Below are 17,709 nucleotides of genomic sequence, written 5' to 3'. Positions count from 1 at the left end.
TTTTTATTCCTTCACTGTTTTTTAGGGCCTTATCTCCTTATCACCGCTTCCGCATTTACTCACTCCTATTCTTTTTCTTCCTCATCCCTAGGTTTAATGCTCAAACGTCTTGTAGCCTCGATGTTTTAAACCCATTTTTTTCCGTTTACTTCTTCCCCAAGCCATGGACATATCTGCTCATCCTCCAAACCCTCCCTGTTACATTCCTTCCTTCTCTTGATGACATATGCCTTTTCCACAAAACATACTATTTTTGAGGAAAAGGTAATTCGCCATTTTGACCTTTCTCCAACATGAGGATTCGTCAGCCTCATTTCTGGCTCACCTTCCCCTGAGTTGTTTGAGTGATGGGCACCAGTCCCACAGTTCATGCTTTAACACAGTGCACCCTGAAAATAGAAATCATTTCTGGAATTGGAATTTGCAAGGAAAATTCAAGAAATCTACATATCCTAAAATAGATTCAGTTTTATGAAGTAACTGAAGGATCCTACTCATGGACCCGCGACAGGACGCGTCATCATGGGCCAGCTGGTCCACGAAGACCTAACATGCAAGACCAGGGGTGGGTGGGTCCCCGTGCTCTCCTTTCTAAATGTATGTATAGTGACATCTTTCGTTTCCCTAGGGCTTACTTTTAATGAGCCTATGGATTGGTATTTCCACATCAGCAAACAAAGGCTGAAGCTTGTGCAGATTACTGGTGGTCTTCTAGGGTGCAGAGGGGCTCCTTTTTGAGCCTATAAGTCCAACGACTGAGGTCTATAAAACCCACGCCCTAGGGGCTATCACTTACGGGTCAGAGCTATGTGGGCATACATCTGTGAAATAAATGGTGCTATTGGCAAATACATTCATTTGACAGCTAGAGAGTCTACCCCCAAGTACTCTGCTCGTTGGAATTTGGCCTATTTCAGAAGCAACGGGCCTAAGACCACTCTTCTTTTAGAGAACTTGGGTAACCCCAGAGCTGACATCATATAGACTTGGTCTGGAAGAGATTTTAGACCTATCCAGGGCTAAGAGACTACCATGGCTTTCTCATATTGGGGACAGACTGGCCAGAATTTGTCTAGCGGTCTTATGGTCTGACGCTGCAGCAGCATGCTTTTTAATATCGAGGAAGGAACTCGTGAATCGGTACAAGGGGTACAAATTCTCCTCTCTGCTGATGGATGCAACCATGGGCACTCTGACAGATAGATTCACTCAGGTTAAAGACGTTTACTGCCCTGAGGCTTTTCTCCATGAGCTTCAAACTGCAAAGGCCAGAAACCTTTATATGCAGTTTAGTCATGGTACACCTTCCTGACCTAGACTTACATGAATCTGTATTAGGCTATCATGTGACGTACAAAGCACTGCATTTTTAACAAGATGATTTTTCACTATTTTATGTCTTTTTAACTGGGATATTTATATGGTATTTAAACCTGTGTTTTGTTTGTCTTAAAATGTACTTTTATGGTTTTTATGACCGAAATAAAGATAATGAACGATATCAGCTCAACTGAACGGCTCCTTCCCACCAAGTGTCAATCAGCCGCAGACTGCTAGTGTAAGCCAATACCCTTCTCTGTTCGTGAGGTAGGTCCAATGTCCACTGTGCTGGGTGTTTTATTGTTCTTTTGAATTTGGCAACAGTTGCTTCCCTCGTACAGGGATCCAGTGCCACCTCAAGTACTTGTTTTTATTTTGAACTAAGCACCGTTGTGAGCCGTCCTCACAGATATCTGCCAGGTCGTCGGTTTACAATAATAAATGCTGGCCCGTGTCCTGTAATGTCTTTTTTTAACCTCAATTCACTCTCGGATCGCCAGCATGTACTCCAATGGCGTAGCAAAACTTGAAGGGGCCACCCTGCAATGTACATGGAGGGGCCACGCTCCGGATTTTATCAGGAGCTCTCAGGCAAGAGTACTGTGCTGAGGGGGGCCCCTGCAGCTCGGGCCCCCCTGCACCGCAGGGGCCTGTGTTACACCACTGATGTACTCAATGGTACACACCCTACCATGGGTTTTTCGTTAGACCTGATTTTGTGTTGCTGAGCCACAGATGTGTCTATGCTGTATTTCAGCAGTGCTTGTGGTTACACTTGCCCTCCTCTTGGCATAGCTTGACTGGCATTCTTTCAAACCAAAATAGAGAACCTCAGGTCTTAAAGGGCTCCTTTAGCCAAGGGGGGAATGAAAGGGAGAGGACTCACAGGCATGCATTGGCAGAGCACAAAATGCAGACTTGGAATACATGGAGCCACGACAGAAATAGGGTGTGTGGGTGCAAAGTGTTTTTAGAGACCGCATTTAGAAATGGGTCAATGGAGACAAAGCTGCCATAGGCAGTTCTCACCTCTGGTCTGGGTTGGGCTTCCCCTTCTTCCTCATGTTGTTGGCAGTGGTCTCACTGAAGTGGAGCCTCCCGACTGTGACCTTCGTGACCTGCTCAGGTGGGAGACTGACGCTGTGGAGAAAAGAGAAATATTGGGGTTAAGAATTTGAAGGGAAATTCTATGTATCTCTGCAGGCATATGCTGGGAGACAGATTCCAATTGGAGAGACAGTCTGTATCCATTCAGGACAGAAAGTCTATGGAAACAATCTGGATTAGGAATATCTGGGCACACGCTGCCATGAACACTCTGATGGCACAATATGTGCACTGACACTCTAAAAGCACAGCCTGGGTGCAAAGTCTATGGGCACCATCTTTACAGGGAGAGTTTATGGATCAGGCTAAGCAGAGTCATTCTGTGGGCACAGTTTGATCCAGAACAAGCATGTGTTGTGTCTGAGCACACTGAAGGAGAGCATCTCTGGGAACACTTTGGACAGACAGACAAACTCTCCAGCCACACTCTAGGCAGAGATGGTCTCTGGGTACAATTTGGGAGAAGTACATTCTGAAAAGAGAGATTGTATGGAATATGCTCACACTCTATACATAGACATTCAATGATAACAGCTAAACAAACACTTTTTGGGCACACATCATGCTGAACATCCTCCATGACAATCTTTAGTCTGGCAGGAAAGCTGTGGCCACATTCTGTGGTGAGTGATGTGTAGGCGTGTTGTGTGGAGAGACCTTCTGGCCAATGTCTGGGCACAGACACTTGTGTGGGTGAGACAGAGGCAGAAATTCCATCTGGGCACACCAGGATAGAGATTCCATCAGGACAGTCTTGCTTAAGTACTCTGTGTGTAGACTCTGGGTGTACAGAATGCCAGGCGTGTACTACGTAGAGACACTTGCTGGGCAAAATCCGACAAATCTACTTTCGGATCTTTCTGAGGACCAACACTGCCAGCCCCTTATAATTACAGGGATTGGGAGCACAGCCCGAGATATGTTGTTTTAAAGGGACCTTTCAGCAAGAAGTAAAAAGCTTGTCCTTCTACCCAATCTTTCATCTTCCACCCTCAGCAACAGCAGGGTTTCCGAAAAGGTGATTTGTTTGATGACATCTGGTTGGGTTGTAAAACCCATGCCAACATCATAGCCTAGATGGCCTCATGTTGCAAACCACACCCACTTTTTGGAGGCGGGGGTGCGTGATGCGGTGAACCGCCTTTATACTATAGGAGGCGGGGTACAAACAGTGTGCGTCTGTTCTATGTGCGTGTAGGCAGTGAACAGTGTGTCCTTCCTGGTGCTCTCAGTGCTGGTGTGAAGGTTGGCCTTGTGCCTCCCATGATATTTCAGTTCTTTTTATGAGCAAACAGATCACCCCTGCATGACTTCTGACTGCCGCAAGAGGGTAGGGGATATGCATTTCCTTGAACTTTCATTGCTATATCCTTGGCGCTGTAGGTGAGGACAAGTGGCACCCCTACGTGACCCCCGTGTGTTAGAGCAGTACATCAGTGAGCCCTCCTATCCTCCCAGTGGTTTGAGCAGGTGGACAAGGACCTCCTCCAAGCAACAAAGAGGCTGATATCCACAGATTTTCACACGTTTCTGACAAACGAAGGGCCCTGCCACCGACCTAACCAGCCCAACTGAACAGGACAGACCCCGAGACAACACACTACTTTTGACTGGGATGGGAGGTATAAGGGATGTGACATTTTTTAACAAAATAGCGGTGAGCGACTGTGGTGAAGCTCAACGCTGTAAGTAAGGAACATATGAGGGGGATAGGGGAAAAGGGCCAGGGCGCCTGTAAAGTGCAGGCCTGAGCTCACTCACATCAGTCCGGTAACAGGAGGGGAGCTGGAAGGGGCTCCTGCAGAACTCCCGGCTCTGAGGGGGGAAAAAGCCAGTCAGAAATGAGTTTTGGTCTAAAAATTGATACAGCATGTTACATTTTGCGTGTGCCTCTTCCCACCCCGCACAGCCAGTACCACTCGGTCGCTGTGCAGCGTCAGAGAGGACTGACCACACTTCCCGGGAGCTCCTTAAACTGATCTCCAACCAACCACACTTCCGTCCTATGTTTCCACCCATCACAGTGCACAGGAAGCGTGGTGGGACCATAGCCTACTTGGATTTCCCCAGGGATGTTGCTTTAAGTTCCTTCTTGGGGTTCCACAGGTCTCATTGAGTGAATCTTTGTCACCCCATTAAACATAAGCTTTTGAAAAAGTACTATAAATCATCACACTGCAGTACACATTTTTAATAAATGCTAACTTTTTCTTTACTGTCTCCAGTATAGCCTTACATGTGTGCCAAACAAGGAAGGAAATTTTTGAGAACTGAATGAACAGTCTCTCACCAGAACATGTGGTCCTATGTGCACACTAAAATTCAGGACAATGTCTGCAACACAGAGGTGTGACTGATAATGGTGAGAATCCATGACTTCTGCAATGCACTGTAAATACTTCATAGCTGTGTTAGCTCACTTGGACTAAAATTCTAACTGTAGAGAACCTTTGCCTCTCCTCCATCGCCCTTTTCATTATACTGTGATGCGTTCTGGCAATCCGTGCAATCTTGAGCCACGAGGAAGTAAAACATGTTGCCTTTGCCAAATTCATTTGCCATGTATTTTTTAGGTCTGGCTTGATAGTGTAGCAGTCTAAAACCTATTTTTACAGATTTTTTAAAATATACATTGACTGGGCTTTGGCTCATCCCAGAGGAGTATGTCTTTTCCAACTCACAGAATTGACTGTTTGGTGTATTATGGCGTGCTTGCAGTGCAATTTGTGAGAGACTGTATTACAACTAAAAAGTAAACTGAATCATCATATATTACAATCATATCATACATATACTGAATGCTGACAGCTATCTTTTTCTGTTTTGTTCTTTGCTACTGCAAGCTTTTTTTAAAGCTGAGTCAGGACTTGCATTCTGCCTGCTGAAGCACTCCATGTACTTGTTAAACAAGCATCGATAAAACAAGTACGTCTGACTAATATACTAACAGACATGCACAAACACTGTTTGTAAATATTAACATATTAAAGCCAGCCCTATTGGCTTTACCAATGCTTGCTATATTTTGGCATCTAAGGACACAGCCACCAAATAGCAAAACACACTGCAGTGATAAAGATGTCACCACAGCCAGAGTAGTGACATGCTCCGTACACATTCTAACACTCGCGGCCCTCCTGAAGAAGAGCGCTGCCTTTGCCATCAGTATAATGTATCAAGCCATAGCAGCTTGGCCGAGTGATTTGTTTTAAGCAAATGTACCACCCCACTGATAGGATGGAATGCACCAGTGTGGGCACCACCACGTGGTGCTCTATCTGCAATAACACTCTTGTCATACCCTGCCCATGGCCTGTTTACCCCCACCCCTGGTGCTCTGTCATCTGTCCCTCAAAACCGCCACCACCAGTCTCCTGGCCTGGATGCCGCATCCATGGGAGTGACTGATACTCTATTGCTGGCTGCCTCCTCTGCTCCCTCATGGTTATTTTTCTTGTCTCCTCTAATTCACTGCATGCGCCCAGTAGACTAAACACATCATGCTCAGTCACATGTCCCTTTTTCCCAGTCCCCACTCTGACATCAGCGGACCCCAGTGCAGACCCCAGGGTCTGGGGTTCTGGGGTGGGGGGCTTGCATTGTTGATTCCCACTTGCCCCCCTGGTGCTGCACTTGACCCATCTTCCCTTTTCCCTACCAATGCCCAATTAGTTCCACCATCAGAGAGAACACGCACGTTACAGGGCGTGCTGTATCTATTTTGCATGTTCGCACAGCTGCTGCACATGCTTTATCTGAGTGAATAAAGCATTCACGGGTGCTAGCTACCCACTTTCTAATTTGTGCGGTCAGCGGCAAGTGTGAATCCCTTTTCACTGAAGAAGTGCCAACATGATTGTCTTTGCAAATGCTTTTATTTCGTTTGTTTCTGCAAAGCTAAGGCCTGGCTGCAGCACTGCATCCTCGTTATCAGCGATGTGCTCCATCAACCATGAGAAAATCTTTGTATGCTTAGAATATATACCACAGGTCTAATTATAGTATGACTTCTCTATTCTGAACATAGGTCAAGAGCCCGTTTTTATGCGTCACTGCAGAGTAATGGGTTTTCCACTTTTAGGGATGCATGCTATATTGGCACTATAAAAGCCTACAGTTTTACATTAACAGTGTTCTGAGATTTACAAGGTGAAACAATGAGATGTGGTGAAGCTTGCGAGACTGTATGTCTGTTCTATGGTAAGCATCAAATAAGTCGAATCTATGCTTGAACCTTTGGATTCATAGTCTTTTGAATGGGATGCCATAGCCCCAAGTTTCCCTTTACTCCCATAGTGACCTCTGCTAACAAGCCACAAAGTACTAGTCATGCAATGTGCCGAGTCAAGCCAAATTTCCTTCTCATATTTATGTGCATTCTATTATTTTCCCCTTAAATCCTTTTGTTTCAGCAACCCTGCGTGCATCTTGCTGAATAATTCTAGTTCTGCTAATTTAACCACTGTAAGGTCTTTGCATGCACCAAGCATTCACTACACATTGACTTACATTTAATAAATGCATTCTGGGTGATTCAGGAAAACCACTCTCCGATACTCCAAGTTCTAACCAGTACACCAAACGTGACTATACATATTTTGCATTTCCTGCTTATCCCACGGGTGTCCAAACCTTGGTAACAGGGCGATACAGATACTGTTCTAGCCATCCCTCGTACAAAGCTTTGTGGATGGTGTGAGTTAACAGTCAGCCATTCTTGACCAGCCAAGTGAGTGCTATCAGTTTATTCCAGACGATGAGTAAGAGTTTACTACAGTATGTAGGAATTTGTATGCAGTAAAAACGCTGTAGGAAAAGCGTTTATTCAGGTACGTTCATTTTCTAAGACTACACAGTTGTGGAGGCCCGCAGCTAACGTTAGCTCCACCAGCAACAACTCATGAACAACAGTAGTATTTTAAAGCATTTTAAAGCAAAACATTCTCAGAACACTAAACCACTCCATGGGCACTCTTAGTAACATGAGAACACTCAAACAGAATGTTCACTCTATAATCCTACAAGAACAGTGAAACATAAGGTTGCATGAACATTACATGTATCTCACATTTTACTACACTAACACACATCTTCCCTTCTTCCCAAAAAACAAAGCAACATTTTTTTTAACAAGAATTCAGCAAGAAAATGACTAGTAATAGCCCCTCCAACATAAGCAATAACAAAGTTATGTATGAAAACTGCTTTGAGTGACAATAATTCTAGAGCGCCTTCTTGGAAGCTCACCCTTGGGCAACACAGAGATCTCTCCATTCTCAGTTGACAGAGGATTCTTGCACACTTTGTCTCTCTCACTGTCGTCATCAGGACTGACCCTTACTTTGACAATCTTGGCAAGATTCCACCAATGCCCGTTTCCACTTGAACAGCGTTACCGCCGATCTTCTCCACTCTGATCGGCTCATCGAATTTGTTCTGTTCCTTCTTGACATGCACAGGATACTTTATCCGAACCATGTCCCTAACAACAAGTGGAACCACTGAGACACCCTTTTTCTTATCATAAAAAACTTTGAATTTTTGCTGTGCCAGGGCCATGTTCTCTTTTACTACAGACATCAATTTAATAACATCAGAGTCTGATTTTAGCCATTTTGCCATCCACCCAGGTCTAAAACTTGTGTTCGCTCTTCTTTCTCTCTTCTTTCCCTCAAAAGTTCAAACAGAGGCACCTTGGTGGATGAATGAGGTGTCGTTCTGTAGAACCATATCATGCTGCTCAAAGACTAAGCAAAATCATGGTTCGCAGCTTTGGCCCATTTGACACACTCACCCACCACACGGTTCATTCTCTCAACAAGATAATTGGTTTGCGGGTGGTGTAGGGAACTTCTCAAATGTTTGAATCTACAAAAATCAAGGAACACTTGCAATTCACTACTTACAAGTTACGTTTTGTTGCCTGAAACCAAAACCTCGGTGAATCCTTCTCTCATACAGACTTCTCTCAGAAATTCCACAGGGTTTCTGTCATACAGCTCCCTCACCATCTTGATCTCTTGCCATTTTGATGCATAATCCATAAGTACCAAGATGTACCTGGTGCCACTAGGCAGGGAATCGTAAGGCCCCATGACGTCAATACCTAACTTGACCCATGGACCTGCAGGACACTCAGTAGGCATGAGAGGAGGCATCACCACCTTACGATTTTTATCAACAGACCCACACACACAACAATTCCCCACCTCCTCATCAATCTCTGCATTCATACCTGGCCACCAAAAGGTCTCCCGTATGTGGCGCCTGGTGAGAGATGAACCTAAATGTCCATCATGGACCTTCCTGATAATATAGTTACTAACAGTATGAGGTGGAAAAAGCTTGTCAGACTGCAAGAGCATACCATCTTCAATGGAGAATGTAATCTCAACCTTACAGTAAGGTTGCAATAACGGAGATGAGACCTTTTCTCTGGGCCAACCCTTTCTCACCAGTTCACACAACTGTTGTAACTACTCACACCTCAATGCTGCCATCCACTCATCTTCAGAACACATCCTCAACTCAGGTATTTCCAAGGCAGCCGCCAAACAATCCTCATCAAATAGATCAGAAAATGTTATAATTTCGTGCTCGGCCACATTGTGTGGAAAGTGGAAAAGGAAGTCGGCTCACCCATTCTTATCACCCAAAATATGAGTCACATCAAACTGTTACTGTTATAGCTTGGTGAGCATCCTGTGAGTGTAACATATGCTCACCCCACTCCCCAGAATACTAACTGGGGCTTGCGATCCGTTTGTAACATGAAACATCTTCCCCATACATACAGACAAAATTTCTCGATGGGCCACAACCATGCCAATAGTTCTTTCTCAATAGCCTAGGACTGGGGCCGTGCTTCCCTCAACACGCTGGATGTAAACACCACAGTATTTCCAACCTCACTAACTCTTTGTGTCAGTATAGCAACCGGCCCCACCAGGCTGGCATCAACTGTAATATAACACGGAAAACCTGGATCAAAAGGCTTAAGCCTTGCTTCTCCCCAACATGAACTTGATCTGATTAAAAGCTGCAATGCATTCTTCACACCACACAAATTTGACTCCCTTCTTTAGTAAATTACTAATAGGACGTACCTTGGTAGCAAAATCAGGGATGAACATAGAGGAATACTCACACAAACCTTAGCAGCGATTTCACACCTGCCTTATACTTTCGGGGTGTAGCATTCACAATGGCTTCCACCAGACCAGGTCTAGGTCTGATCCCTTCCTGCTGGATCATGTGGCCTAGGCATTCAACCTCACTGCACAAGAACTTACATGTTTCTGTTTTCAGGATTACCCCTTGTTTTTTGAAAATTCCTAATACTCTACGGAGAATTTTATCGTGGGACGTGGCATCTTTGACAAAAATTAACACATCACCCTGAAACACCAAGACACCCTCTTCCTCGTTAAGCAAGTTCAACATCACTCCATTATGCTTTAAGAAAAATGTATTGTGTGCGATTATTGAGTTATTTCTATTGTGGGAATTTTGGTTGAATCAGCCCATTTTTCTGCAAGTATTGGTTTAGGCTGATCTTCATCCAAGTGACTAAAATGTGCCTTTGCCTACTCTAATCACTGCTTAAAGGGAACATGCTCAAGTCCATGTTTATTGAGGGACCTGTGTCAACTTATGAGTTATTTGTGAACAACATCCAAAAGGAAGTTCCGAGGACTAACTCGATCGTGCTCGTAGTTGTGACCAGTTTTCAATTCTGGTTTTAAGTCAGTGAGCTATAACAGAGCTGGACATAAGCGAGGAGAACAAAGGAAAGGGACGATCAAAAAAAGCTTAAGTGGCCACCTTACTACAGTGGGCCTGATTCACCAAGGTAAACGTAAACATTTGTGCAAGTTTACTATTTTTTGGTATTCACAAACTGCAAGTTTATTTTTACTAATTGTAATTTTTATGACTGCGGAGACTACGCAAACAAAAGAATGGCTAAAAAGATAGGAGAGGCCTATCTTTTTATGTACGCTTTTGGTATTCACAAACTGTGCGCTTATTTTTACTAATGATAATTTTATGACTACAGAGACTATGCACTTAAAAATATAGGAGAGGTCTATTTTTATATGTGTAGAGTCTCCGAAGTCGTAAAAGTACTATTAGTAAAAATACATTCACAATTTGTCAATAACAAACAAATAGTAAACTTACACAAAAGTGCTTGTTTAACTTTGTGAATCAGGCCCACTGTAGTAAGGTGGCTGCTTAAGACTTTTTAAACGACTACTAGGTAAAACCTTATAAAGAGAAATGTGACTCTCAGGAGGAAGAGTAGAGAAGCCAGGTATAATGATCCACTGTATTAGATTTATGGACTAGAAATGAAACAAACAACAGACAGAAGTCCCCTCTTGACAGTCACAGTCCCTGAATGGCTCTCCATAAACTCCAACCTAAATCCACCAGAGTGGTCTTGAGTTTTATATCGGTATCTCTCTAAGCAGTTCTTCCAAAATAATTTGTAGACTATGTATGGAAAGAGAACAAAAGTGAAACTTCCACAAAGAATTCCTGACACAGCTACAATCTGCAGTCTAAAGAATGCACTAGAATCTGATAAAAAAAAACTACTCAGCACAAGTTGTATGTTACATGAGGTAATCATGCTTAAAGTGCAAGTCTGTTTCAAAGTACTGTTAGCATGGTAGAACATGGGGTCTTTTCTTACGGCCAAACCAACTCTAGTCAGAGAAGTATACTTCTCATAGGAAGCTAGGCCACTAGTCTAAATTGTAAGCATGCATTCCAGTACCTAATATCTCCACACCTTTTGATTGACAAGAGACAAATTGAGGGCACCTGTGCAAAAAGCCTGTCAGCCAAGCATTCTCAAAACTAAGAGAGTGAACCTACACAAACCGAAAACTAAAATGTACTCAACAAAAAACAACGCATGGCTCTGGCCTCTTCTATGCATGTAGAAAGTTAAAACGACTGTAGCTCATGGCAGAAAAGAGCACTGTATTTGTAAAGAAGAAAACCTTAATTGGCTGCGGCTGGCTCTCTCTGCACATGAAAGGGCATATTTAAACGTCCCTATCGCCACCGCAATGTCACTTTCAGTGACGTTGTGATGGCGATAGGGGCCTCGCCATATTTATAAGGCAGCGTTAAGCCACTTAAAGTGACTTAACGCTGCCTTGTGAATAAGGTACCCTTCCACGCTGTATTTAGTGTGAAAGGGGAGGGCAATGGGTGTTGTGGAGGCAGAACCAGTGGGCCAGCTGAACGGCACAGAAGGGGAATAACCCACAATGTGGAGATGAAGTGCATAGAAATAGACCGATCTCTCTACTGCCCTGCTTGGCCAAAATATGTGAAAAGGTAGCTAATAAACAACTGTCTGCTTTTGTTGAGAATGAGAGGCTTCTTCATCCGGCTCAATCAGGCTTTAGAGCTTCTCATAGTACAGAGTCTGCCTTAGTCGAAGTGTCGGAGGCGATCCGTGATTGTTTGGATTTAGGGGGGAGTGCAGCCCTTATCCTTTTAGATCTGTCGGCGGCATTTGACACCGTCCCCCACGCTTTGCTTCTGTCTCGGCTAGCTGCTATTGGCATTACCGGCTCGGCCTGGAAGTGGCTGGAATCTTTTCTTACCTTCCGGTCTCAACAGGTCTGGCTTCCTCCTTTTTCTTCTCCTCCCCAGCCTGTTTCCACTGGAGTTCCTCAAGGCTCTTCGTTAAGCCCCCTGCTTTTTAATATTTACGTCACGCCTCTAGTTCAATTGGCAGAGGAAGGTGGGGCCAAGGTGGTTGCATATGCTGACGACACTCAGCTCCTGTTTACTTGGGATAGAACTGACTTTTCTACCTCCAGAGTACAGAGCTGCCTAGCTGCCGTCTTTCATTGGCTATCTGCCGCCCAACTGAAATGTAATGAGGAAAAGACGGAAATTCTACTTTTTGGTACATTTCCGCCTCATTTTAGGGCCTCTCTCTGGCCCTCAGCTTTCCCCTCTCCCTCCTGTACGGGTATCCCTGTTAAAAACTTGGGTATCTGGTTTGACGAGCAGCTGTCTTTTACGACTCAAATAAAAAAGCTTACAGGCTGCTGCTTTGGTATTCTTAGATCTCTGAAAAAATTTCTTCCTCTGTTACCCAGATCAGCAAAGGAGACAGTGGTTCGGGCTCTTATCCTTTCCCGCCTCGATTATGCCAATGGTCTTTACGTTGGTCTGCCCGACTATCTGCTGAGTAAACTGCAGGTGATTCAGAATGCCGCAGCCCGGCTGGTGGTTAACCTCCCCATCAGAGATTCTGTTTCGTCCTCGCTTCGTTTACTCCACTGGCTCCCTGTTAGGAAACGCCTTGAATTTAAAGCGTTGGTCCTTGCTCATCGGGCCCTCTATGATGGTGGCCCTTCATACCTCAAGAAGCGGTTTTCCTTCTATCAACCTCCTAGGGTTCTGAGATCTTCTTCGCAGCTGCTTGCCTCTATCCCCATTTTCCGTCTTCAACGCATGGGGGGTAGATCGCTTACGCTTAAGGCCTCCAGGATGTGGAATGCATTGCCACTATCTTTGCGTGCTATTCAGGATGATCGCTTGTTCAGGAAACACCTCAAAACCCATCTGTTTTAAATCTGTGTTTTGTTTGCTGCTCTCATAGCTCGCGCCGGGACACTCCTAGGAGTAGCTGAGCGCGTTATAAATTCCGGTAACATAACATAACATAACATAGAAATGCAACTAGAAGGCACACTGGATGTAGCTGGACTATGATTGGAACGCCTTGGTGGTTTCGGGAGCAGCTTCCTCGTGGACATCATCGCTAGCCACTGATATCTGATGGTCCTAAGAGGGGGGTCCGCCTGGGATGGGGAGCTCTGTGCAGCTCCATCGTTATAGCACTACAGGGACTGCTGGGGGGATTGATCATTCCTACCTAGGTGCAACCCCACGGGAGCGCTCCTGGAATGTGGCGTGCCAATGTGCTTCTTTCCTTGTTCCAATGTGAACTTTTTTTTTGTTAGATCACAAAGTTGGGGTTACGGAATGCAATACTGAGGGAGCAGGAAGGGAGAAGAGTTTGACTACTACGTGTGTGGGGGGATATCATGATATGAAGGTTTTAGGTGTTTACCTGGGGAGAGGGAACGTGGTTTGGTTGAGATTGTGTTTTTTTAGATTATGGAGTATGTTTTGGACATCGCACATGTTTTCTAAGACAGTACTGGACGATATGCATGGTGCCGAGATGAGAGGGGCTCTTGTGGCCTCTGCCTCTGGTGGGATAGGGTGACGGTGGCAGGGACACTCGCATACATGGTAGGAACGGTGAAGCTCATCTCCTGGAACATAATAGGCCTGCATGATTATACCAAGTGTCATAGGATGCACACGTATTTAAGATGACATGGGGTGGGTATAGCAATGTTGCATGAGACCCATCTGGTTGAAGATGAAGCTACAAAACTCAAGCAAACATGGCAGGGCCAACTCTACTCCTCTACTTACGCAGCCAATGCCAAGGGTGTGTCTTTATGGATAGGTCCGAGAGTGCCATTTCAGCATAGGGAGACCCAGGCTGAAGTGGAGGGACGGTATGTCCTGATTTATGGGCTCTTGGATGGAATAGAAGTGTGCCTGTTAAATGTATATGCTTCTAACCATGCCGATGAGGTCTAATTCTTGAGGCTCCGAGATCTCTTATTCCCATACATGAGCATCCCTTTGGTCTGGGCGGGTTATTTCAATTGTATCCAGGATGATCACCTTGAGAGTAACACCCCACAAGGGTTGGCAAACTGGGCATTACTGATGCATTGACTGAAGTTATGGCGCAGGTGGACAGCATAATTATCTTAAGAACTCTTTATCTTCGAAAGTATGAGTTCAATTATTATTCGACAGTTTATAATATGTATAGCAGGCTGGATATGATATTGTCGCAAGAACTGGGGGGCCGTATACAGCTGGTGGAGCATCTGGGCAGATTCCTACTTGATCACGAGCTGGTACTCCTTATATGCACTTGGGCTTGCACCCGACCAGCTATCCCTTCTTGGTGGGTTAAGCCAGAAACCCCGAAAGACACTGCTTTCCGGTCTGAATTCAGCGCAGTGCTTACTGGTTATTTTGCTGAGAATTGGGGATCGGCCTCCACGAGGGCTTAAGTTTGTCCTGCGTGGGGAGTGTCTCACAAAGACATATGGTGTAAAATGCCAACTGCAAAGCAACCTTAATGAACAAGAACCAAAATTAGCTTGCTTACAAAGGGACACTAATGACAACCCGTCTGCCAAGGCGCAGACAGTGCGATACACCATAGGGAAAATATGGGACACACTTGACAAGTTAACTTGGAGGGACTATGGACAGAGGTTACACCAGGACTGCGATAAGCTGGGTAGGCTATTGGCCTAACTTTTGCAGTGGAAGAGGCCCCCATCCACAATCATGGCAGTGATGGGCCGCCACAATGCAGGCAGCTATCAATGACGAATTGCATCATCATCTATCTACTCTTTACAAGAGACCGAACACACGGGGAGATATCGCTGGGATGGATTACTTGAGCTGGATTCTTCTACCAACCCTAGGTAGGGAACAGGTGGCCACCTTAAATGCAGATTTCACTAGGGGGAAAATATTGGAGGCCATAAAGAGTATGTGCTGCTGCAAAACACCAGGCACGGGTGGTCTCCCTTCCAAGATTTATCAGTGATACTCGAGTTTGCTTGTCGATAGGCTCTTGGAACTGTCTCAGGAGGTCTGACAGTCAGGTGGCCCACAGAGGTCCATGCAGGAGTTACTTATTATCGTGTAGCCTAAACAGGAGGGTAACCTGGTGCAAATCGGCTCATACCGTCTGTTGTCTATGATCAACACAGATGTTAAAGTACTAGCGAAGGCCCTAGCTAATCTATTGAAGACAGAAATCCCCCCAATTAGTCCATGATGATCAATGTGGATTCATCCCACAACGCAGCACCCTCATGAACATCCGCATATTGACCATGTCTTGAGCTCCATGCAGGGTTCGATGATAGAAGAAGCGTTTATTGCCCTGGAGGCTGGAGGGCATTTGACACCTTGGATTGGGACAACCTTTGGGAGGTGCTGAAGCGAATGGGATTCGGCCCTGTATACGTCAAATAGTCTTGCTGCTTTATGGGAGCCCCTCGGCAAGGGTCAAGTCGGGTGGCTATGTATCAGACACCTGGACCATAGAGCGGGGTATAAGGCAGTGTTGCCCGCTCTCTCAGCTGCTGTTTGCTCAGGCAGTGGAGCCCCTCGCCAAGGCCGGACTGGCCATACCAGGCACCAAGCATTTCCATTGGAGGCTGGAAGGGTGGTGGGGCCGGTTTTGTTAGTGGGGGCCGATTTTGTAGCAGTGCAACAGTTTTAAAAGCAGTGTAAATTTGCACTGCAAAGTTTCTGCTATATTCAGCAGTTTTCCGGCAGCAATTAAAGTGTCAAGTTAACTCCGGTGGATAATGTACCAGCTGGAGAGAATTGGAGTTTTGTCCAGTGGCAGCTTTGACTCATCTAAGGTAGCGCAGAGGGTATTATGTGCTGCAAAGAACATATACCATGCATATGAAAGAACAATATTTTATATGCATAGCTCAGTGTGTTACTGTTTTTGTCACAGATTTTTTTGTTACTCACCAGTTCATAAGTTACAATTGTAATCTAGCACAGTGAGCTATGAACAGCCATCAAAGAGCTGCATGCAAGCAGCATAGTACAGTTTAGAAAGTTATGTTTTTCCCAGTCTTTCATTATCCTGATGTTGCTAAAAAAAGGTTTGTTTGGGTAGAAATACATTTCTATTATTGAAGTCAACACTAATCACTGTGTTATGTTCTGAATCTTGAGTTTGTGCTTCTCCAGACCAAGCAATAAACATGCCTACCAGTATGGATGGCATCTGAATCATTCACCTTGTAGTTCCCTTTGCCTTATGTAAATTTTCTATACACTGGTTTACACATGTATGATTCATTGTCTCTGAATGTGTGTGAGATGTAAAGTGCTCCAATACCCTACACTGGCATGAGAGGTGCTTTGAAACGAAATAAAACACATGTGAGAGAGGGGTTATGGAGAGAGGAGAGGCACTGCTGGAGGGTGATAGTGAGGAAATCGTAGAAGAGCTGCAACAAAGATTGTTGCATTCTGGTGCACAGTAAGGTCAACATTTACTATGCTCTAAAAAAAATAATAATCAATAAATACTGGCAAATGTGTTGAAGAATGTACACTTTTTCCCAAATTTTCTTGGGGGAGAACACCCTCCCTCCCCCCAGCTCCCCAAATCCTCCTTTGTAGTAGTCAGGCTTACTCGCTGCACTCGCTATGCACCATACAGGGGCTGGTTTAACAAAATTTTCGAGGGCTTCTTTGGGTTCGCAGACCGGCCCTGCCCCGAACAATTCGCTTGAGGGCCGAGTTGGGGGAGAGGGACCATACGAGTGGGAGTAATGGATCACTTAATTTCTTTATACTCCGATGACGGACGCCCTCATATACCTACAACAGCCTGAGGTCTCAGCGCCCCTTTTGCAGGAGCTTCCGGGATTCTTTGAGGCATCTGGTTTCCCGGTAATTCAAGGTAAATCATTAATATTCCCCTTGGCAGAACTGAAAGGTAAGGCCTTGGAAGATTGGCACAGGTCGTGTTGCGGTGGGAGCTGGAGTAGCACATGCAGAGGAGAAGCAATACTTCCTTAATATGGGAGGGTACTAACTGGGCTACGAGACTCGGTGACATTTTGGCAAACATTTCCAATGTCGGTAGCGAGTAGAATCTCCCTGGTGAATGTGGGGTAGCTTCTGATATGTTTGTATATATTACAGAACTCGAAATGTTTCATTCCCCAGAGCACCTTCAAGAACTTGTTAGCTTACTGGTGGCACTAATCTGGGTGGGTAAGTGCGGCAGGTTGGGCCTACAAAATCTCAAACTGAATCCTAAACAAGGGGTCTAGGACTACCAGGCCTCAAGCTGTACTATCTGGCATTGCAGCTGTAACACTGGGCAATATGGTGTGTGGAAGGTGATAACAAGGAGAAGCAACTCCTTGCGGGAGCCCTGGATGGCGTCTGTATTGATGGCAGGATCACAGTTCTATAAGTCTCACCCATTCGTCGTTCATAAGGTCACTCAGGCATAGGGGGGTGCCACCAGGAGGGTGCTACGTACAAAACCATTCTCCACAAAACTCGCGATGGGGTGGATATCCAAACTTGCGAACCTTGGCTGCAAGCTGTCCTTGGCCGAGTGGAGGCTGGGGGATGCAAGAT

The 17,709-nt window shown here is 45.2% G+C and overlaps 1 protein-coding gene across 2 annotated transcripts in view; it reads right to left on the bottom strand.

Moving 5' to 3' along the window:
- Positions 1-17,709, bottom strand: part of MYRF (myelin regulatory factor) — a 449,420-nt gene that overhangs the window by 98,195 nt on the left and 333,516 nt on the right. The window contains exons 10-11 of one of the 2 annotated variants that reach the window (XM_085648540.1): positions 4,189-4,242; positions 2,350-2,460 (exon numbers count right to left, since the gene is read on the bottom strand). In XM_085648540.1, the coding sequence (XP_085504666.1) occupies positions 2,350-2,460; positions 4,189-4,242 (165 nt within the window). The remainder of the gene's footprint in view (positions 1-2,349; positions 2,461-4,188; positions 4,243-17,709) is intronic. The other variant, XM_085648541.1, reaches the window with a different exon arrangement.

The sequence above is a fragment of the Triturus cristatus genome, chromosome 3_2 (assembly GCF_964204655.1).
Source record: "Triturus cristatus chromosome 3_2, aTriCri1.1, whole genome shotgun sequence".
In the NCBI taxonomy this organism is placed as follows: domain Eukaryota; kingdom Metazoa; phylum Chordata; class Amphibia; order Caudata; family Salamandridae; genus Triturus; species Triturus cristatus.
The sequence above is the reverse complement of the archived record's forward strand: the minus strand, read 5'-3'. Positions and strand labels throughout refer to the sequence as shown.